The sequence below is a fragment of the Vicugna pacos genome, chromosome 33 (genome assembly GCF_048564905.1).
Source record: "Vicugna pacos chromosome 33, VicPac4, whole genome shotgun sequence".
Lineage (NCBI taxonomy): Eukaryota > Metazoa > Chordata > Mammalia > Artiodactyla > Camelidae > Vicugna > Vicugna pacos.
The window spans coordinates 6,879,336-6,903,804 of NC_133019.1; the positions used below are offsets into that span (position 1 = coordinate 6,879,336).

The following is a 24,469-nucleotide window of genomic DNA, read 5'->3' on the forward strand; positions in this document are numbered from 1 at the left end:
TATGTTCTTAGAGGAGAAATGGCCATTTAAAAGGCCTTGGCAGGGGAAGGATATAGCTCAGTGGTAGAGCACATGCTTATCATGGATGAGGTCCTGGGTTCAATCCTTGGTACCTCCATTAAATAACAAATAAATAAATAAAAAACCCTATTACGCCCCTCCCCCCCAAAAGGAAAAAGAATAAAAGGCCTTGTCAGACTTCTGATTCTGGGCCAAGATCAAAGAGCCTCAGTTCTCCCTACCCTTCTTGCTAAGTGCTAAAAACTCTGGGGGTTGTATATACAACAACATAAGAAAACTCTGAAAGTGGAGAGAAGAAAGATTATCTAGGAGCCTCGAGATCCAAGGAAAGACATAGTAGTTATTTGTCTGGGTTTGCTTTTTGCTTCATTCATCCTGGACTGGGTGCTGGAGAAGCCAGCAATCCTGAAGCACCAATGGCACAGACAGAAAGGAAAAGGGGAAAACACCAAGAAAGCTGGCCATCTAGCTAAAGGATCAAGAAAGGGGTGGCCTACTCCAACCAAACACCACAGAAAACACTACAGCCCCACCCCAATTCTGGCAGCAAAGGCAGAATGGGGAGCCTCAACTTCCATTTGTGCCTGGCTGTAATGAGGTGCCCCCCAGCCCCACCATCAGGGTGGTGTCAGAGAACTCCCGTGAGAAGCCAGGACTTCCACCACTTTCCAGTGGTGATGAGCCTCCCACCTCCACCATCTGGGGGTCAGTGGAGGTTGCACGGGGAGCAATAGGAGGCCTCCTCCCACTCCCATCGGGGTGGTGTCAGTGGAGGTCCAGCAGGAGCCAGAACTCCCACTATCCAAGCAGGAATGAGGTGCCTTCTCCACCACCTGCAGGGATATTGACTGCAGACAAGTAGGAAACCTGGATTTCTACCACTCCCCTGGCAGAGAGGATTGAAAACATGATCCAACTACATGCTGTCATTTTCTTAAAAAAACTAAACACACACTCACTATACAACCCATTAGTTGCATTCCTGGGCATTTATCTCAAATAAATGAAAATTTCTATCCATATAAAGCTGTATACAATTGTCCATGGTGGCCTTATCTATAATAGCAAAAACCCGGAAGCAACCAAAATGTCCCTCAGTAGGTGAATAGTTAAACAAACTGTGGTACTAGGTCAGCTGGACATGTGAATTCAAGTTAATATCTAATTTGCCTTCACCAGTACAGATTTCAGCATTATTCCTTAGATTCCAAATTATTCCAACTGCTTTTATTTAACACCTTCCTCTGTACCACTTAATGGCTGCAAGGTAATACTTCTTTCCATTCCTAAGACAAGAAAATTTAAGCTTATGGAAGAGAACAGTCATGTTCTGAATCACATAGTGATGATGATGGAAAGATAAGATACCAGCTCTCCCCAAGGCCACTCCATACGCAGATCAGAGTCTTGCTCAGTGGCCCCTGGGGTGACTATGGAAATGCCTCCCTGCCTTACACTGCTGCTCTCTTATATCTACAATTGGGAATACAGTTTTATTGCACCATTGTGAAGCAAGAGGAATGAAACAGGGAGAACAGGTTGGACAGAGGAAAATTGGAAATTGGGTTTAGAAGTCAGAAGCATGTGACTTCAAAGAACTATTGATGCTTTTCATAGGCAAGAATTGGACAGTCTTGTACGGAAAAGTTTACTAATAAGATTAAAGTTCTGAAAAAACAAACCAATCCCACTAAATAAAGACTGAAGTTACTCTTGCTACCCTCAGATGTCCTTGGCGGCAAAGGCAGGCACCAGATCTGGAAAAACTCTTAACATCTCCTTTGACCCAGCAATACCTTCCCCCTAGAATTTCTCCACAAAACGCTTTAGCACTGGCCTCAGACCCATAGCTCCTAGCACACTGCTGGCATTCCTTGTAAACTATGTAAAGAACAGGCTTCAAGAGGCAGGAATCAAGTCCGAGACTGAAATTCCCGGGAGAAAGAGCCCTAATCCTAGTACTTCAGAGAACTGCTTATTTTCAGGCCCAAGCCCTTCCTTCTTCAGAAATAAATATCGTCTAAATAAATGTTCACCTTATGCTAAAATGTGCTTTAGTAATTTCTACTGACTGAGCACTGTTTCTAAACTTTTTTCCCCCATTCCTTCTAATGGGTGTGGACAGGTTCTTCCCAGTTTATAATGACAGAGCTTCAGCCAGAGGGAGGAGAGCATGCTGGGGCATCCCTGGGGAAAAAACAAAAAACAGAAAATTCATTAGTTTCTTTCAAAATCTTTGTGTTGCTTTATCACTTTATCCTTCAAATCTTACAAAGTCTTCCTCTATTTATTGCAAAGAATGAGATTTAAGACACACACACACACAAACCTCAATATTAAAAATCCCATCAGGTTGAAAATCATAGATGAACTATGAATGACTACACAGTCCGGTTAATTAACAAGTATTTAAAAGTCAAATCTGAAATTCCTTACGAAAACTTCCTGCAAAGTGAACTTGAGAAGACCTGTATCATAAATTAACACTCTTCATGCACATGTATAATCAGACCCAGTCTAATCAGACCAGCCTTAGGTTGTGATTCAGAATAGTCTTTCTTTGAGACCATTTTTGATCAAAACAAAGGAGGCTATAGAAAAAATTTTATGCTTCAGTGGAAAATTACTGTCTAGAGGACTCCCTCCCAGGTTATCTGATTTTAGCCTGTAGTTGATCTAATTTATAATTCAGAAATTATAAATAATTATGAAAAAAAGTCAGTTTTGTCTCCATTTGAACTTTCACAACATTCCTTTATCCATGAGTATTTTTTCTTTTACTTTTTCTTGGAACCAGTTACAACATCTGCTTATTTTCCTTATGGGTTTAAGTCTTTAACGTATGTTCATTTTAATACCTGTATGAGAGACTTTTACCTTTTTCTGAAAATTATCTTTTAACATATATAAACAATTACCATGTAAGTCAGAAAAAAATATGTACTACATAGAATTACAAGTAGTATACTACGGTTAGGCAGGAAGAATAGTTGCTTCTGATTGAGAGAAATCAGGTAAGTTTCCATAGAGCAGGTGGTGGTAACTAACACTTTGCCTTAAGGGTGAGCAAACTTTTAAGACTGAGGATTGGAAGGATATTTCAGGCAAACAATAGGCCCGTTAATCCTAAGGGACTCTTCTGACCCAATGTCATTAGCCAGCAGTCAGCATCCTAGAGTCCCAAGGAGAGGCCTGACTCAATCCTATGAGACTCACGTAGGAGCAGTTCCAATTTGGAACCAATCCCAGGAAACCTCCCTATGTATCTTGCCTGGCAAGGCTTACAGTCCCAGCTTCTCAGCTGATGAAGGACTCCTGACAAGCACAGGAGCATGAGGCATGATGGTAACTGGGATTGCTGGCTCATCAGTTACCAAGTATCAAAGCAATGTATCTTGAAATGAGTATCACGGCCCATTTCCTGTATGTCACATAGAACATACCACAGCCTAAACATATTTCCTGTCCTGTGCTGCCTTGATAGGCGAGGTGTATAGTTGTATGGATCTAATTGCATGTTACTCCTGGAGTCAAATTAAGTTTCATTAATGACTATTAATTTATACATTTGCATTTTGCCAATGGTGAAGAGGGAGGAGTAGGTAAGGGATTCAGCAAATGTAATAGAAAAATACATATTTAGCAGAGCATTAACCAAGTCTCCAGCTATCATTGTTTTTCTGTGTCCGGCGACATTCCTCCACGAGTGGGTCTCCCAGGTGAGCCACTATACTCACTATAGACTATTACTTAGTGCAGACACTAGAGTATGAGCCACTTACATGGTTAGTCTACTAGACTAGGAACACTCCTCCACGGTTTTCAGAAACCCATGTCCAGCTAAACTGCTGCTTCCTATTGTACTGGCCCAAGCTCCAATCCTGCTCTACTTCAAACTCGTTTTTCCCCTTAATCCTCCATCATTAGTCTCAGTCTCAACCTGTCCCTTGCCTTATGTCTGTGTAGTCCCCCCTCCCAATCCCAGCTCTGTTTCCGGTCTCCCCTCATTGCTATCCCTGACCCAAGTTACCAGTAAGGTAAGAACACGGAGTTACCTGATGTGGAAGAAGACTCCTGACGCTGAACCTAAAGACAGAGCTGTATGAGAGCCAGGTTTCATGTGTAGGATGTAAGGTCCCAATGAGCGACAGGAAAAGATGGGCTGGACAGCTCTATGGCAATTGCTTTGAACTCCTTAGGGAAAACAGTGCCCACCTGGGAAAACCATGTGCTACCATGTCCCTCCTCCAGCTGAACCAAAACTCAAACTTGGCAATGTAACAGGGTAGGTGAATCCTGTCAGATAAGGATACCTACACAGTTTTGAAAAGCCAGGAAGAATTTAAGGGTAGACATCATCTCACTCTCTGGTTTAGCAATGAAGGAGTGCTAATTTGCAATTTAAATGACACACCCATCCATTTGGCAACTAGGCGAACTCTCTTCCCATGATTCTCCACCTTAAAAAAAAAAAGCCTGGTTTTGGTGGTAAGAAGGCTCAGGGTAGGATGGCGCAATGAATAAAATGCCCAAGCGTAAATCAAATGTAAATGTCATCATAACCTAGTTACATAGAAAACTCTTCCTCTTACAAAAGGTCAAAATGGACGTCTGAAATATCTCACTGAATTCTCACAACTCTGTGAAGTAAGTTCTGTTATCACCCCCAATTTGGAGATGATAAAACTGAGGCGCGGAGTTCGAGTAACTTGCTTCAGGTCACACGGCTGATCTGTGGTAGAACCAGAATTTAACCTGTGACGTGACCTTAACCTCTGCACAAACTATGCCATAGCAGTAGGGCCTTTGAAGACAGAGCAAGAAAGAACTTTGACAACAAAAAACAATGTTCAAATCTCTAGAAGATTCTCTTCAGAGGCAAGATGGAAATATCGCTTTTCCCATCCCTAAACTGAACCACATAAATATTCTTACTCTCATCCTAAGATTTCAAAGCTTCTTTTACTAAATTACCATTTTGTTCTTTTCGTCATTTCTACCCTCTCTTTCATGGTCTTTGAGCCCTGATCTTCTCAACTTTTCTATACCTGGGAAGTCACCAGATTGTAAAACCAGGAGACTGGGTGCCCAGTCTTTCTTATGGAAAGGCCACAAAATGCAGCAGCCTCTGTGTTCTAATCACTACTTGATAATAACTGTCGTGTCAGAAGTCCCACAACTATGGGGCACTACTTTCCTCCCTACACCTCCTATTATTGGGGGGGGGCAGGGAAAGGAAGGACAGTTATAGTGCTAACAAGGTTATTACAGGCCCAAGGCTTTTTAATGTAAATTGCCTTTAAGAAAATTTAAACATACACAAAAATAGAATGAATAGCATAATGAAACCCCAATAGGCCATCACTTAGATTCACTACTATCAAACTTTTGCTACACTTACTTCCATCTACCTCTGTCTCATTTTGTTGTTGTTTTTTTTATTTTTTAATTTTTTTTCCACCCCCCCCGGCAACCACAAGTCTGTATTCTCTGTCTGAGTCTATTTCTGTCCTGTATTCATTTTGTTGATTTTAAAGTAAATTTCAAACAAATTTTTTTTCAAACATACATTCTATTTCATCCCTGTGTACGTCAGTATCCATCTCTGTGTAGATTTGTTCTTATATAATTACAATGCCATTGGTAAACCTAACAAAATGAATAGCTTAGACTCTATTCAAATTCCTGATTGCTCCAAAAACACCTTTTTCAGACTGTTTATTTTTTTCACCTCAGGATCCAAACAAGGTTCACACACTATATTTGAGGGTTGTTGCCTCTATAAGTCTGTCTTAATCTAGAGCCACCTCCCCATTTTTAAACTTCAAGCTTGTGGAAGAAACTGGGTCAGTTTTCCTATAGAATGACCCATCCTCTGGATTTTTCTTGTGGTATAACTATTTTCCTCTCTCTATTTCCTGTAAATGGAATCCTCATGGCTTTTCTCTTTACATATTGTTTTCATCTAAACCAGAAAACACGGAGAATAATTTGAGAGATTACTTTCTTCCAAGGATGGGACATAACTAGTACCATTCTAAGTGTGGAACTGAACTCAACCTGGGCCTGCTCACTCGCCATGCAGCAAAGCCAATTTACTGACACCGGGTTGTGATGAAGGAAATTACAGTGTTTATTTGCAGGTCACCAGGCAAGAATTATGGGGTGGCTCATGCTCAAAAGACCTGAAGATGGCTTTCTGGGAAGGGTTTTCAAGGTGACACTAGGGGTGGAGGTTGCAGGGTGTCTGATCAGCTCATGGACTTCCTTCTGATCGGTTGCTGGCGGTGAGGTAAAGGGGTGATGCTTCAGGAATCTTAATCATCAACCTTCTGGTTCCAAATAGTCTGGGGTCTACATGCTTGTGCTCAGCATTCAGTCATCATCCTCCACCTGGGTGGGAGGTCTTGGCTCCTGCAGAACAACTCAAAAATGTGTGTCAGATCATAATGTACATCCCTTGGAAAGAAACTAGGACTCTGTTTTATTGCTAAACTACTGCTTCTTGACTGCTTTTCCTTTGTTTCTGCATTCCCTTACTTCCCTAATTATTAACTGCCTGAGCCTGCCTGCTCGTTGGAACTCAGGGAAGGCCTAGGAAACTAAAGCCTTTTTCTACAAACAAGAAACAGGGGACACAGAGGGGCTTTTGAATCTGGGAGGACCCTGCAGGATCCTGCTTGGTTTCAATTCCCTCTTTTCTTTGACACTCCTCAATCCTGAGGGGCCAGGGGACAAGAAAGGGAATAAAGTTTCAGATAGAGGTTAATCATAAACTCAGCCGGGAACTGGGTTTTAGGGGGACTTGGTTTCAAGTGAATTGGAAAGACGTTAATTTACTATGTACGGTGGATTCCTTAGAGCAGTAGGACTTAAATTTCTCTTAGTACCCAGATGAAAAAGATTTAAAGGCTTGATGATGTTCAATTTCAGTTTTGGGGGGGAGGGCAAAAATATTTCATAGTGGGCACCATGTGGCTCCTACTACATCACATCAGGAGGCACAATGTCTGCCTCTCCCACTTTTAGTGATGGGAGGATGAATTAACGGGTTCAGATGATGACAGTGTCTAATAGTTTTATCCATTAATGACTGCTGTAGATGTTCTGTGGTGGGCAGAGAACCTAAGGGAAGAACTGAGTGATAACATTTACCAAGGGTGAGCTCATCTTGGGACCTGGAAGGGATGATGACGCCTGCAGCACACCACCGAACTGTCTTAATCAAAAGGAAATGATTTGACGTCTCCTCCTTGGCATACGCCTCTAATAGCGGTCACTAATACTGAGAGCAAGACCAGAGATGGACCATTCATTTCCAACTTAAAGAGAGCTTTCAAAATCTAAGTCAAATATTCAGAGTCTTTCGCCCAGCAGAATGGGCCTACCAAGCCAGGAGAACATTTGCTTTCACCTTCCTCTATAATATTTCCCATCTCCCAAATCTTCTTTCCTGAGAAGCATGGAAAAATGACCAAGATGGGCCAAAAAGCAAATTATGCTTACTACACTTGGAACTAAAGGAAATATTTTGCTACCAAAACCAGAATCCAAGTAAGTAAACAGAGAGAATACCTGCCACCTATCATATCTTACATGGTTAGAAGATAGGAAAGCAGCAGTTTCTAGCCTTGCACCTAGTGGGAAATCAATACAGTTGTTGACAATCTTATTCCTGCCCCTGATAAAAAGGGCTAAAGAGGTTAGGGTAAGTAATACATGAATAATGCAAGAGAGAGGACACAGAGTTCATTAAATCAAAGCAATTAGAGCAATTAGAGCAGAGTTCATTAAACCAAAGCAATTAGAGGAAGTGAGTGTTTTAGGTTAGATTACCCAGGAAAATACATCACGTTATCAGCTTTTGGATCATTATTGCACGAAACCTAGTACATGAATATCCTCTGCTACTACCGTCATCCTGGAACGGCCTCTCTCACATACATATTCTGTAAGTTGATAGAGTTCCCTTCTGGGGAAAGCACAGCTGAGCCTTTCTGGGGTTGTGCCCCTCCTGCTGGACATATGCCCATATTTTCCTACATCCTCTTGTTCTGCCCTGCTATTCCACGGTGACCCACTGAGCTTGCATCTATTCTGACAACAAGATCAGTGTTGGAGTCAGAGTAGAGGAGAATGGACTTTTCTGATGCTACCTCACCATCTACAAGTAAAATGTACCAAGAGTCCACGATTCAGCATGAAGAGCAAATATGAAAACTTGTGAGGTTAAAAACATAAAACACAATTACTAAATTCACATAATGTTAGAGCTTCAGGGGAGACTGAAGGTCACCTACTGTAACCCTCTTACTTACAGAAAGCTATACCCCAGAGAAATGAAATTATTTGTCCCAAATCACAGTTGCAATTAAAGAATGAAAAACAAAGTAAAATGATGTCTAAAGACCTTTAAAGATCAAAAACATTAGGTAAAAACTACCAGTCATGTAGAAATATTTGGAATTTTAAAAATTCAAATCTGTGTATTTTTTAACAAATATTTACTGAGAGCGTATTGTGTGCCAGGCATAGTCTTAAGAACTGGGGATAGAGCATTGAAGAAAACCAGACAAAAATCCCTGTCCTCATGAAGTGTATAATCTAGTGGGAAGAGGAAGAAAATAAACAATAACTAAAACATAAAGAATGTCATCCAGCCGTAAGTACTGTGAAGAAGGGGAGGGAGGTAGGGCGCACCTAAGTGTGACGGTGGACAGGAGGGTCACATTTTAAAGCAGGATGGTCAGTAAGACCCTCTAACTAAGATACCCTTGGATAAAGGCTTGAAGGAGGTAATACAGTGAGCCAAACATTATCTGAGGGAGAAGTGTCTCCAGGCAGAGAAACAGCAAACGATAAAGCCCTGGAGCAAAGAGTCCCTGGAATGTCTACTGAAGTACAAGGTCAGTGAGCCCCGGCAGAACGAGCGAGCAGTGGGGGAGGAGAGAGCGCCTCAGAAGTCACTGGGGCCAGAATTTACAGGGCCTTGCGTGACACTGTGAGGACTCTGGCTGTTCCTGAATGAAGTCAAACAAAGGCGACTTTGAGCAGAGGAGTGACGTGACCTTATTTTTCTTTGGCAGGACCACTCTGATGGTGGTGCTAAGAACAGTCTATGGTGGGCAAATACAGAGAGAGAACCAACTAGGAGGCCATTCCAATAACTCAAGTGGAAAATAATGGCTTAGATTAGGGTTGTAGCAGGGCACATACAGGAAAAATAGTTGTATTTTAAGTATTTTCAAGGTAGAGCCAACCAGGATTGGATGTGGATTCTGTAAGACGAGAGTGAAGGTTGACTCCATTCTTTTGTGGCCAGGATGGAGTCGTCATTCGTTGAACAAGGAGAAGACTATAGAAGGAACAGATCTCTGTTGTTGTTGTTCGGTGTGTGTGTGCACGTGGTGTGAGAGAATGTTTGTGTGTGTACAGAGGGTAGGAATCAGAAGGCTTGGTTTTGGATGTGCTAAGTTTGGCTGCTTTCTGAGAAAGTACACGGGTACAAGTAGAGATTACTTAGGAACTCTTAAAGTAATTCACGAGAGAGGGGATGGTAGTTGGACCAGGTGTCTGGCAGTCTAAATAATGTGAATTGGACATATATTTTGAAGGCAGAGCTGACATGATTTGCTGATGAAGTGATGAAGGATGAAAGAGGGAGAAGGAGGAAAGTCAATGATTTCTTCAAGGTTTTTGGCTTCAATAACTAGACAAATGGGATGGCTACTCACTGATATGGGGAAGAGTGCAGAGAGAGCAAATCTGAGGGAAACCAATGATGTGAAAATGCCAAGCAGGCAATTAGGGCTAAAACAGTTTTGAGTTTCAGGGAGGGGTCTGGACCAGATACATAACTGTGGGAATTATCAGCATGTAGATAATATTTAGAGCTATGAGACTAAAAGAGATCACTCAAAGAGCAAGCGTAGATAGAAAAGTTCAGGACTGAGCCCTGGGATTCAAATATCAAAAGACTGGCGATAGGGAAAACACAGCAAAAGAAACTAAGAAGCAATGGCCAGTGAAAGCTGGAAGGAAAGACAAAAGCTTTAGTCTTGTGGAAGCCAGGTGATACGGCACCTCAGAAAAATGGAGTAATCCATTGTGTTTAATTCTGTTGCTAGGTCAAGATAAAGTCTGAGAATGATCACTGGATTTAACAATGTGGAAGTCACTGATGACTTTGAAAAGAACACTTTCATTGATGAAGTAAAGGCAAATAGTCTTAGTAGAATGTATTCGAGAAAGAATGTGATGAGAACAGGAAGTACATAACTCAAGTTCTGTTATAAAGAGAAGCAGAGAAGTTCGATGGCAGCTAAAGGAGAATGTGGGGTAAAGAAAGGTACCCGGCAGCTTTCTTTTTCTCTCTTCTTTCCAGTTGGTTGGTTTCTACGTTGGGAGAAATATAGCAAGTTTATATAGTGACAGGAATACTCTAGTAGTCACGGAGAAATTATGATGCAGAAGAGAAGGGGGAGAAATGCTGAGGCAATGTCCTTCAGTAGGTAGAGGGAATCGAGACCAGCCCAAGTCAGAGTAGGCTTAAGAAAGGAGAACAAACAGTTCATCCACAATAACAAGAATTACCATTGACAAATAGGTAAACAGAAATGATGGTGGGAGCGCAGGGAAGTTCCTTTTGACTGCTTGTCTTTCAGTGATACAGAAAACATTGTCACCAGCTGAGAATGAATGTAAGGGAAAACCTATAGGAAGTTTGAAGAGAGTAAAGAAATGAAATAGCTATGTAGGAAAGTGTTCATTCTTTTAATTTTTAAAAAAATTTAAAATTTTTTTAATGAAGAAAGTATTCATTATTACTCAATCACTTTTCACTTTCCATGTCTGCTATCCACCATATTTGAAATAGTGGGTCCAAATTTAATTTGATCCTATTTTTTTTCCACCCAGAAATCAAAATCTATCTCACTTAGGCTTGGTTCTTATCTTCAGGCCTCTTCTTCCTTATAGGTCCGTGCTAATTTAGAAAACTTGTAGAACTTGTTCTCCCTATTATGATTTAGATACTCAGAAATTCAGGTAAACTCTTAGCATGGAGGCTCCTTTCCAAAGTACATTCATCCAAATAGGATTCACTGTACTATCTCACTAAGGGTCATAAGACTCAGGCTTCCTCTGTGGTAGCTGCTAGCTATCCCAGCATTCTCTAGCCCCACAGTAATAAGTCATTAGACACTGTCTATACGTAAACAAATTACAGTGCAAAAAGATACTCATTCTCAAGTAAGATTTATATTCATAAACTGAACCTATAGGAAGAAGACTTGAAATTTCCCAGGTCTTATGTAAGATCTAATCCCATCATTACTTTACCAATAACTTGATGTCAGACAAGTCAATTCATCTATTTTAGATAACCAAACAAAACAAACAAAAAATGTGTTGTATAAGACCAAAGAAACAAGTAAGAAGCAATATAATTTATCCTAGGAATGAAAAGTTTCAACATCTGAAAATCAATACAACTTATTAATAGAAAAAATGACTAAAAACACACAAACTTAATAGATGCAGAAAAAGCATTTGAAAGAATACAACACTTTCAGTGTTAAAAAAAAAACACTCAACAAACTAATAATAAAAGGGAACTTCTTCAAACTAATAACGGGCATCCAGGAAAAACCCACATTTAACATCACATATAATAGTGAAAGACTAAATGCTTTCCCCCTAAGATCAGGAACAAGACAAGATGCTCAATTCATTATTCCTATTCAACATTGTGCTGGATATTCTACCCAGGGCAATCAGGCAAGAAGCAGCAAAACTGTCTCTATTTGCACATGAGAAAATCTTACATATCAAAAAGTCCTAAAGAACACCCTAAAAAACTATTAGATGCAAAAAATTAGTTCAGGGAGGTTGCAGGATACAAGACTGATATATAAAAATCAACTGTGTTTCTATACACTTGTAACAATCTGAAAATAAAATTAAGGAAACAATTTCATTTAAAACAGCATCAAAAAGAATAAAATACTTTGGAATAAATTTAACCAAAAAAAAGTACACATTTTATGCTCTGAAAACTACAAAACATTGTTGAAAGAAATTAAAGAAGTAAATGAATGGAAAGACATCCCATTGTCCATCAGTCAGATGGTAATAGGTCCCAAATTGATCTACAGATTCAGTGCAGTTCTGATCAAAATCTCAGCTGACTTTTTTGCAGGAAGGTGATCGTAAAAATTCTTATTGAAAATGCAAGGGACTCAGAATAGCAAAACAATCTTGAACAAGAACAAAGTTGGAGGACTCACACTTCTCAACTTCATAACTTACCACAAAGCTACAGTAATCAAGACAGATTGTACTGGTATAAGGATAAACATATAGATTAATGAAATAGCACTAAGAGTTCAGAAATAAAACTCTGTGTTAATGGTCCACTGATTTTTGACAAGAGTGTCACATCAATTCAATGGGGCGAATAATAGCTTTTTGAACAGATGATGCTGGGACAACTAGATATCCTCATGCAAAAGAATGAAGTTGGACCCCTATCTAACACCATACATAAAAATTAACTCAAAACAGATCGCAGACCTAAGTGTTAAAAATAAAACTATAAACCCCTTAGAAGAACAGAATACATAGGATTATATCTTGTCACCTTGGATTAGGAATGGTTAAAGCAACAAAACAAAAAGTAGATGAACTGGACTTCCTCAAAATTAAAAAATTTGTCCTGAAAATCATCAAAACAGCGAAAAGACAATCCCAAAAATGACTGAATATATTTCCAAAGCATATGTCTGATAAGGGACCTGTACACAGAATATATTAACAACTCTCATAACTCAATAATCAAAAGATAAAATAACCCAACTACAAACTGGCAAAGGATCTGAAAAGACAGTTCTGTGAAGAAGATGTATAAATGGCTAATAAGCATATGGAAAGATGCTAATGAGACACTACTTAATATCCAGTAGGATGAGTATAGTGAAAGAGACAGACAATGACAAGGGTTGGAGGATGTGAAGAAATCTGAACCCTTACACACATTTGGTGGGAATGTAAAATGGTGCAGCAACTTTGGAAAACAGTTTTCAGTTCCTCAAAATGTTCAACATAGAGCTACCTTATGACCCAGCAAATCCCCACAAGAGAAATGAAAACATATGTCCACAGGAAAACTTGCAAACAAATGTTTATAGCAGCATTACTCATAATAGCCAATTAGTAGGAATAACCCAAATGTTCATCAGTCGATGAATGGTTAAATAAACGTGGTATATTCACAGAGTGGAATATTATTTGGCAATAAAAAGCAACGAAAAGACATGATACTATAAACCTCTTAGAAGAAAACATAGGAAAAATATTCTCTGACACTTAGGGCAGTCTATCCAGGCAGTAGAAATAAAAGCAAAGATAAACAAATGTGACCTAATTAAACTTACAAGCTTTTTGTGCAGCAAAGGAAACTATAAATAAAACCAAAAAAACCCTACAGAATGGGAGAAAATATTTTGAAATGATGCAACAAAGGCTTAATTTCCAGAATATACAAATAGCTCACACAACTTAATAACAAAAAACTCTACAAACAACCCAATCCAAAAATGGGCAGAAGACCTAAACAAGTAATTCTCCAATGAAGACAGACAAGTGGCCAATAGGCATATGAAAAAATGCTCAGTATTGCTAATTATCAGAGAAATGCAAATCAAAACTACAATGAGGTATCACTTCACACCAGTCAGAATGGCCATCATTAAAAAGTTCACAAATGATAAATACTGGAGAGGGTATGGAGAAAAGGGAACCCTCCTACAATGTTGATGGGAATGCAGTTTGGTGCAGCCATTGTGGAAAACAGTATGTGGAAAATTAAAAATAGTCTTACCACATGATCCAGCAATCCCACTCCTGGGCATATATCTGGAGAAAACTCTAATTCAAAAGATACATGTACCCCAACGTTCATAGCAGCACTATTTACAATAGCCACGACAAGGAAACAACCTAAATGTCCACCAACAGATGACTGGATAAAGAAGCTGTGGTATATTAATACAATGGACTACTACTCACCCATAAAAAGAATAAAATAATGCCATTTACAGCAACATGGATGGACCTGGAGATCATCATTCTAAATGAAGTAAGCCAGAAAGAGAAAGAAAAATACCATATGATATCATTTATATGTGGAATCTAAAAAAAAAAGACACAAACTTATTTACAAAACAGAAACAGACTTGCAGACATAGAAAACAAACTTATGGTTACCAGGGAGGGAAGCAGGTGGGAAGGGGTGAATTGGGAGTTCTGAGATTTGCATATACTAACTACTATATATAAAATAGATAAATAACAAGTTTATAATGGAACTATATTCAATATCTTATAGTAACCTCTAATGAAAAAGAAATGAAAACAAATATATGTATGTTTATGTGTAACTGAAACATTATGTTGCACACCAGAAACTGATACAACATTGTAAACTGACTATACTTCAATTTTAAAAAATTATTTTAAAAAATAAAAAATTTTTTAAAAAAGCAATGAAGTACTGATACATGCTATAACATGGATAAATCTTAAAAACATTGTACTAAATGAAAGACTCCAGTCATACGATTCCATTTATATGATACGGCCAAAGTAGGCAAATCTAGAGAGACAGAAAGTTGGTTGGTAATTGTCAAAGTTGGTTGGGAAATGATTGCAAATGGTTTGAGATTTTCTTTTTTTAAATTAAAAAAATTTTAATTGTGGTTAAAAAAACCCCACATAATCTAAAATTTACCACTGTAACCATTTTTAAGTTTATTGTTCAGTAGTGTTAAATATAATCACATTGTTGTGAAACAGATCTCTGGAACTCTTTCATCTTGCAGAACTGAAACTCTACGCATTAAACAACTTCCCATTCACCACTCCCCCCAGGCCCTAGCAACTATCATCTTACTTTTCTGTCTTATTTTCTGAATTTGACTACTCTAGGTTCCTCAAATGAGTGAAATCATACAATTATTTGTCTTTTTTTGTGACTGGCTTACTTCACTTAGCATAATGTCCTTAAGGTTAATCCACATTATAGCATGCAACAGGACTGCCTTCCTCTTTAGGGCTGAATAATATTCCACTGTATGAATATACCACATTTTGTTTATCCATTCATCTGTTGATAGACACTTGGATTGCTTCCACCTCTTGGCTATTGTGAATAATGCCACTATGAACATTAAGTGTGCAGATATCTATTGAAGATCCTGCTTTCAATTATTTTGGATATATACCCAGAAGTGGAATTGCTGGATCATAGGGGTATGACTTTAGAGTGACAAAAGTGTTCTAAAATTTGATAGTGGTGATGGTTGTACAATTCTAGAATATACCAAAAAACAATGAAAGGTACACTTCAAATGGGTGAATCAAATGGTGTATGAATTATATCTCAGTAAAGCTGTTAAAAACACAACTCTTAAAGGCTGAATCAAGGATATAGTTACATAAGGATTTTGACTGAACTTGATAATTAATCTAGTTCAATAACCAGTCAATCTTGACAAACAGACAATTTTGACTCTTATTTTCAATGACCTGGCTAATGTTTAGGACTTTTTTGAGACATAACCTAATTGCTTCTTCAACTGACTGTTAGAGGAAGTGGGAAAAAGAAAATGTCAGCATCTATCTTTAGTTCACAATATTAAGCTTTTTCATATTTTGTGTCAAGAAATACTGTGAAGAAGTAACAAGTCCATACTAACTATAGCAATTTTTATTTCAAGTGCTCTGTAGGTATGGACTCATCAGATTTCTAAAAGAAAGGGAAATAAGATAGAACTTTACACACTCTGATTCCAATTTACTTTTTGAAATATCACTCACAATGATTTCACATAGAAGATACTCCCCGAAAGGCAATGGGTTTATTTGCCCTTTTTAGGGGCAATAAAAATTATAAAACCAAAAAGTTCTATGTCTGTTGTCACTGAATGGGGAAAGAGGTAATAAATTAAAAATGGGAGATAAAAAGTTTTGAGGGAAAAAACACGCATCAAATTCAGATTGTTCTCGTCTCTGTTACACACAACTAGAAAAGCTAACAGCATTAAGGACGGCCACCAATGCTCAGGAACCCATTTCATCTTCTTTTCTGCTTCATCCAGATATTTTCAATTCTGTCAAGACTCAAAGATAAAGTTTTAGAAACAGAACAAATGAGATAATCTCAAAGATTTCTAATGATCTCTTCTGATCAGAGAAGAGCAAAGTGAGAGAAACCTTACCAGTCTGATGGATCTTTTTTAAAACAATATGTTCCATATGGTTCACAGTAAAGAGACAAGTTTGGAAGCCAACTTTCAACCTTGGTCCCAGGCACAGAGTGAAACAATGATTATGATGTAGTTAGAGACAGCTGTTACATGGCACAGTCTTTCCAGATTACACATCTTATTAGCTTTCACAGCATTTCCTAAATAATCTCTCAGGGTTGATTTCAAGCAAAGGCTGAATCACTAACAGTTGATCAGATTTTTATTACAGATTTTTCAAAGTCCGTCTGTGTGCAGAAGCAAAATTATGAATGGCAGTTCGAAGAGTTGAGTTCCCTTCAGGGATATCACAGGAATTGATGACTGAATGTAGTGCCCGGTTGTACGCTGCAAATAAAAGTTTTGAATGAAGTCAGATTCTAAACAATTCTCCCAACCTCTTTCCTAGTACTACTTCTCTGCCTAATCACATAAGTATTAACTTTAACAATCCACTGAATAAATATTTATTGAGTATCTACCACTTGCCAAGTACTCTGTAATTACAGAGAAAGTAATGGAAAGGATGGGCACAAAAAATTAAATTGCAGTGTAATGTTTCCAAACCAGAGACTTATATAAAATGTCATCACGGAATGAAGTGTAGAATAAAAGAAAAACTGTCTAGGAGAGGATGGAAAAGGTATCTAGAGGTGGTAACATATAGGATGGTCTTGAAGGATTAATAAAAGTAAAGGGAAGAAGGCATTCTAGGCAAAGAAATGAGTGTGTAGGGTATAAAAGGCACTGAAAAATGTGGCATGTACTGGCAACAGAAAGTTCAATAAGGCTGGAGCATTGCCTGGGGCCAGAGAGCAAATATGCCAAATATGCCATGTATTTTGTACTGCAAAGGTAAGTCCTACAGGTTTTATGATAGGGGAATGGCATCATCAGATTTGTGTTTTTAAAATATAACCCACAGGACCGATAAGAAGGTCATAGCACACAAATGGGAAACCAGCAATACAAATATTGGCAGCATTTTCAGCGTGGGTATGAAGCCTGTATAATCTCTAAACTATGTAAATCAATATATTTAAGGTTGGACAGGAAACATAAATATTAGTAACAGCAGGAAGGACTCCATTTTTCTCTAGTTGGGATTCCTGATAAAGACTGAGTTTATACTGGTCCTCTTTTTTCTCAGTGTCCCCTGGCAGAACTGGCGGGCTAACGTGGGTATATATACATTATAAATAATATATATGTGAATATAAATAATAAGTCTATAATAGATAACAGTAAAGCGTTTGGATAACAAGGAGATCAACTGGACAGGGGCCTACCTTAGGTGGCCATAAAAGGCAAGCTCTAATATTCTTCATTGACAGGAGGACCTGAAACCCAAGTCCCCCTATTGTGGAATGAGTCAGAAATATTTCCCCAGCACAGATGGAGACAAGAAGATAACAGGCCTCAAAGAGAAAGAGAACTCACTATAATTATTTTCATTGTCTCAGAATTGTTCTGTAGAGGTGGTATAACAGTCACTGATATACAGCAAACATTCAATCAATGAATGCTAAATTACCAACACCACTACTTTTCTTGTTGTTGTTTAATAATTGCCACCAGGCCCCACCATTCCTTTAAGAAACTTACCTCTGTGGTTTTTATAGAAAATACAATTGTTGGCACAGGTATCAGGATGAGCATCCCAAAATTCAGGACCACAGCAGCACAGTGGAGGTAAAGTAATATTATACAACTGCATCTTCTCCTGGATCTGGGCTCTTAAAGCTTCTACGTATCTATAAAAATACAGTACGATCAGGCAAAGGAAAAGAATGAGCATGGGTCCTCATTTTACTACCAGCTTTAAGTGTGAAAGCTATTTCATATATCTCTATGCCTCAACTCTTCCTCTTTGCACTGGGAAGCAGCACTGCAGAAAATGTAGCGCTATTCCCAAGAGGTATTAGGCAATCCAGAAATCTGATGAAGTTCTGTACCCTCAAAAGAATGAGAAGACATGGTCAACTCTTTTTTAAGGAAAATGAGAATGCTGACTTCCTAACAAGTCCCTAGAGCCAGAATTTCAAGCACAACTTTCCGAAGTACCTTTGGTGTTCCTTTTCTCTCTGTTGTTTTTCTCTGGCTCCTTTTACTTCCTCAAGCTGTAGCTGGGCTAATATCTCACTCATCTTCTCCCCTGAACATGGCTCTTCAGGAAAGTTCATTCTCAATATCCTCTGCTCTTCAGCATAACGTTGCTGTTCTTTCTTTTTCTTAATTCTGAGAACAAAATTTAGGAATTTCACAAAATCATTATTTAGAATTAGTTTCTAGATCCAAATAACTCAAAAAATCCCCATAAACAAGGAAGTCAAGAAAGCAGTTTATCACTACCTAGAATAGCCTCAAAACTTCCCACTGGCTGATTTGAGTTTATCATATAGCTCATGCATATACATAGCCTCTCTAACGGAAGTGATCGGTGGTTATTATTAAGAGTTTTTCTGTAAGAACCCAAGTACAAGAACTTTCTCTAGGTTAAAACTACAAGTAGACAAGACTTCTGCTTTTGGCTAAAACGTAGTAACAGGGACTGGATTTGCCCTCTCACTGTGAACAACCAAATAAATAAATAAATAAACCTGGAAACCAACCAGACCAAACACAAAAAAACAGTGGTTTTCAAGACACTGGGTATCAGGCAATGAAAAACAGTCATCCTTGACAGATGAAAAACAAATGAAGTGAGCCCTCTAACTGCCCAAGCTTACTGCCTTGGAAGCTTCCAGGCAGTGGCATAGGGCAGGAGAGTGGAGCCTGGCAGTATCCCTGAGTTGAGGAGATGAAGCTGAAAGTCCAGGGATACAAAAGCAATTAGAGTTCCTAAGACAGAATACCAGAGAGGAGAGAGCTGCTCAGAGAGATAACCCAAGAGATTTACAGAGCGTCTCCTAGAGAGGGGAGAGGTCATAGCTCAAGCGGTAGAGCGCCTGCTTAGCCTGCACAAGGTCCTGTGTTCAACCCCTCTAATACACAGCAGAAGACTGTGCCTGTATGTGAGGAAATGACTTGAGGCTGGGGACAGAACCATGCAAAAGAGTAATGTGGAACAGTGTCCTGTGCTCATACAGAGCACAGAATAGGACTTGTTCCCACCAGTCAAGTCTTGAAGAACTCATAATGCAGAGAAGAGGACTCAGGAAGATTCTACCTCAGTAGTGGGGGATAATAGCTAGCCCTAGACTGCACAACGCTCCAGACACACCCAACATTGTAAAATCAAAGCCCCAAATAACTTAACTGCATCCCGAAACAAAGCCCAGAAAAATGTATAAGAATACAAAGATATCCAGCAACTAATGAGGTAAAGTCACAATGTTGGACAGTTAATCAAAGATTACCAAGTATGCAAAGAACAAGAAAATACAAATTATAATGAAGAGAATATCACTCAATCAAAACCAACCTAGAACTAACGGTTACTAGAATTAGCACAGAAGGACATTAAAACAATTATTAAAACTATGACTTCTATGTTCAAAAAGTTATGACATAAAAAAGATAGAAATCAGCTTCTCAAGATGAAAACTATAATTTCTGAGATAAAACACAAAGTGGAGAATAAGCCTATATGTTAAAGAAATGGAATAACCACTTATCTTCCAAAACAGAAAGCACCAGGCCCAGATGGGCTTACCAATTCTCTATTATGTCTTTCAGTGGATAGAAACAGAAGGAATACTTCTTACCTCATTTTATGGGATCAGCACTACTCTAACAACACCAAAACCAGACATAGATATTAAAAGAAAACTAAAGATATTTCTCATGGACATAGAGGTAAAAATGCTAAAAAAATATTAGCTAGTCAAATCCAACAATGGATATACATTACATACCACAGCCAAGTGAGACTTATCCCAACAATGTAAGGCTGGTTCAACGTGAAAAACATCAATTAATATAATCAATCACAGCAACAAGCAAAATAAGAAATAAGAAAAAACCCCACAAGATCCTATAAACATATACAGAAAAAATATTTTGACAAAATCCAATACTATACAATACAGCAAACATACTCCTTGGTATTTACCCAGAGGAGTTGAAAACTTATGCCCACACACACAACCTGCACATGGATGTTTACAGCAGCTTTATTTATAACTGCCAAATCTTGGAAGAAACCGGGATGTCCTTCATCAGGTGAATGGATAAACCTGAATATCTAGACAATGAAATACTATTCAGTACTAAAAAGAAATGAGTGATCAAGCCATGAACAGACATGGAACTTCAATAAATATTACTAAGTGAAAGAAGCCAATCTGAAAAGGAAGCAATACATATTATTCCAACTCTGTGACATTCTGATAATAGTAAAACAATGGAGACAGTGAAAGATCAGTGGTTGCCAGAAGTTGGGGTTGCAGAGAGAGAAAGAAGGATGCTCATAAAGGACTTTTAGGGTAGTAAAACTATTCTGTATAATAGTGTAATGATGGATACAGGTCCTTATACATTTGTCCAAACCCATAAATGTACAATATTAAGAGTGAACCCTAATGTAAACTATAAACTTTAGGTGGTAATAAGGTATCAATGGAGGTTCACAATTTGTTAACAAAGATACCACACTTGTGGAATATGTTGATAATGGAGCAGGCTCTGAATGTCAGGGGGCAGGGAGTATATATGGGAAATTATTCTCCCTTCCTCTCAGTTTTGCTGAGAACCTAAAACTGCTCTATAAAAATAAACAGATAGGACAAATAGAGAACAAACAGCAAGATAATACACCCAAATCAAATCTTACCAATAATCACATTAAAATTCAATGGTCTAAATACTCCAATGAAAAGAAAAGATTGTCAGATTTGACAAGCAGTGAAGATCCAACTATATTTTGTTGACAAGAGATGCACTTTAAATTTAGAAAAAAACAAATAGATTAAAAACACAAAGAGAAATTAGAAAAAGAAAACAAAGGAGACATTAGAAGGTATTTTGAGCCAAATGAAAATGAATTTCTTGAATGCTGCTGAAGAGTATCTAGAATGAAATTTATAGCACTAAATTCCTATATAAGAAAAGAAGGAAGTTATCAAATCAGTGTCCTAATCTTCTACCTTAAGAAACTAAAAAAAGAGGAAATTAAGCCTAAAATAAGCAGAAGAAAAGAAATAATAAAGATTGAAGCAGAAATCAATGACCTATAAAACAGAATAGAAAAAACTTAATGAAACCAAAAGCTATGTCTTTGAGATCAATAAAATTGATAAACCTTGAGCCTATCTGATCATGAAAAAAAAGAGAAGATACAAATTTTAAGATAAAAAAATAAGAGCGATGAAATCATCACAGATTCTATAGATATTAAAAGGATAATAGGAGAGTACTAAGAGTAATTTTATGCCAATAAATTAGACAACTTAGATGAAATGACAAATTTGTTGAAAGATGAAAACTTTGTTGAAACACATATAAAACCTTCTCAAGAAAGGGAAAAAGAAACTAAATAGCCCCATATTCAATGTTGAAACTGTTGTTAAGAAACTTTCCACAATGAAAAGTCCAGAACCAGACAGATTCACTAGCAAATGCTACCAAACATTTAAGGAAGAAATAATATCAATTCTACATAAACACTCCCCCCCAAAATTGAAGAGTCTACTTCCCAACTGATTCTATGAGGTCAGCATTTCCCTGAAAACAAACTAGTCAAAGATATCACAAGAAAAGTACAAGCCAGTATCTCTTAGAACACAGATGTAAATTCTAAACAAAATTTTCAACAAATCTAATCAAACCATATATTAAAAAGATAATACACTATTATCAAGTAGGGTGTAACCCAGGAATGCAGATTTGGTTTAACATTCAAAAGTCAAACAATGTTATTCACCATATTAACAAAATAAAAAGGAAAAGCCATGATCATCTAGCTAGAGAGAAAAAAACAAACTGACAAACTCCAAAATCCATTCCCAATAAAAATTCTCAACAAATTAGGAAGAGAAGGGAAACTATGAAAAAAGGTACAGTAACATCATACTCGATGGTGAAAGACTAAATGTTTTCTCTCTAAGATGAGGGACTGTCCACTCTCATCACTTCTATACAACATTGTTCTGGAGGTTCTAGCCAGTGTAATTAGGCAAGAAAGAGAAATAAAAGACATTCAGATTTAAAGGAAGAAGTCAAACTGTCTTTGTTTGAAGATGACATGATCGCCATGTAAAAAAATCCAATGGAATTAATAAGTGGGTATAAGATTTATATCCAAAAATCAACTGCATTTCCATATACTAGCAAGAACAACAAAAAAATCAGAAATTGAAATTTTTAAAAAATCATTTACAATAGCATCAAAAATACGAAATACTTCATGATAGATCTGACAAAAAATGTGAAAGACTTATACACTGAAAACTATAACTGAGAAAAATTAAAGAAGAGCTAAGTAAATAAATGTTTCTGGGTTGCAAGACTCAGTATCATTAAGACATCAGTTCTCCCCAAATTATCTATAGATTCAACACAATCTCAATCAAAATCCAAGATTTATTTTTGGTAGAAACTGACAAACTGATTTTAAAATTCATATGGAAATGCAAAGGGCCTAGAAAAGCCAAGACAACTCTAGGGGGTGGGGGAATTAGAGGGCTAACGCTACCTGATTTCAAGTATTATTATAAAACTATACCAATCAGAACAGCATGGTGTTTTCATTATATTGAGATATGTTCCCTCTATACCCACTTTGGTAAGAGTTTTTATCATAAATAGGTGTTGAATTTTATCAAATGCTTTTTCTGTATCTATTGAGATGATCATGTGATTTCTGTCTTTTCTTTTGTTGATGTGGTGTATAACATTGACTCATTCACACCATCTTTGTGTCCCTGGGATGAATCCAACTTGATCATGGTGTATGATAATCTTTTTTATGTGCTCTTGGATTCTGTTTACTAATATTTTATTGAGGATTTTTGCATCTACGTTCACCAGTGACATTGGCCTGTAATTTTCTTTTTTGGTAGTGTCTTTATCTGGTTTTGGTATCAGGGTGAAGCTTTTGCACAGCAAAGGAAACCATAAGTAAAACCAAACAACCTATGGACTGGAGAAAATATTTGCAAATGTTACCGACAAAGGCTTAATTTCCAGAATATATAAATAGCTCATACAACTTAATAACAAAGAAACAAACAATCCAATCCAAAAATGGACAGAAGACTTAAACAAGCAATTCTCCAGTGAAGACATACAAATGGCCAACAGGCACATGAAAAAATACTCAATATCACATCTTCAGAGAAATGCAAATCAAAACTACAATGAGGTATCTCCTCACACCAGTCAGAATGGCTATCATTCAAAAGTCCACAAATGATAAATGTTGGAGAGGGTGTGGAGAAAAGGGAACCCTCCTACACTGTTGATGGGAATGTAGCTTGGTGCAGCCATTATGGAAAACAGTATGGAGATTCCTCAAAAAACTAAAAAGTAGACTTCTCACATGATCCAGCAATCCCACTCCTGGATATATATCCAGAGAAAACTCTAATTCAAAAAGATACATGCACCCCAATGTTCACAGCAGCACCATATACAATAGCCACGACATGGAAATAACCTAAATGCCCACTGACAGATGACTGGATAAAGAAGCTGTGGTATATTTATGCAATGGAATACCACTCAGCCATAAAAAAGCATGAAATAATGCCATCTGCAGCAACATGAATGGACCTGGAGATCATCATTCTAAGTGAAGTAAGCCAGAAAGAGAAAGAAAAATACCATATGGTATCACTCACATGTGGAATCTAAAAAAAAGAAATAAAAACACTATGAATTCACCTACGAAACAGAAACAGACTCACAGACATAGTAAACAATGTTATGGTTACCGGGGAAAGGGGATGGGAAGGGATAAATTTGGGAATTTGAGATTTGCAATGTTAGCTACTATATATAAAAATAGATTAAAAGAAAAACAAGTTTCTTTTGAATAGCACAGGGAACTATATTCAATATCTTGTAATGACCTTTAATGAAAAAGAATATGAAAATGAATGTATGTATTTACATGCATGACTGGCACATTTTGCTGTACACCAGAAATTGGCACATTGTAACTGACTGTACCTCAAAAAAAACCCAGCATGATGTTATCAAAA

At 37.7% G+C, this 24,469-nt stretch overlaps 1 protein-coding gene across 2 annotated transcripts in view; it reads right to left on the reverse strand.

Moving 5' to 3' along the window:
• Positions 1 to 16,530: 16,530 nt before the first annotated feature.
• The window catches only part of CCDC15 (coiled-coil domain containing 15), a 48,816-nt gene continuing 40,877 nt past the window's right edge, over positions 16,531 to 24,469 (reverse strand). For both annotated transcript variants that reach the window (XM_072953775.1, XM_072953774.1), the window contains exons 15-17: positions 18,390 to 18,563; positions 17,931 to 18,079; positions 16,531 to 16,673 (exon numbers count right to left, since the gene is read on the reverse strand). In XM_072953775.1, the coding sequence (XP_072809876.1) occupies positions 16,552 to 16,673; positions 17,931 to 18,079; positions 18,390 to 18,563 (445 nt within the window). In that variant the 3' untranslated portion in view covers positions 16,531 to 16,551. The remainder of the gene's footprint in view (positions 16,674 to 17,930; positions 18,080 to 18,389; positions 18,564 to 24,469) is intronic.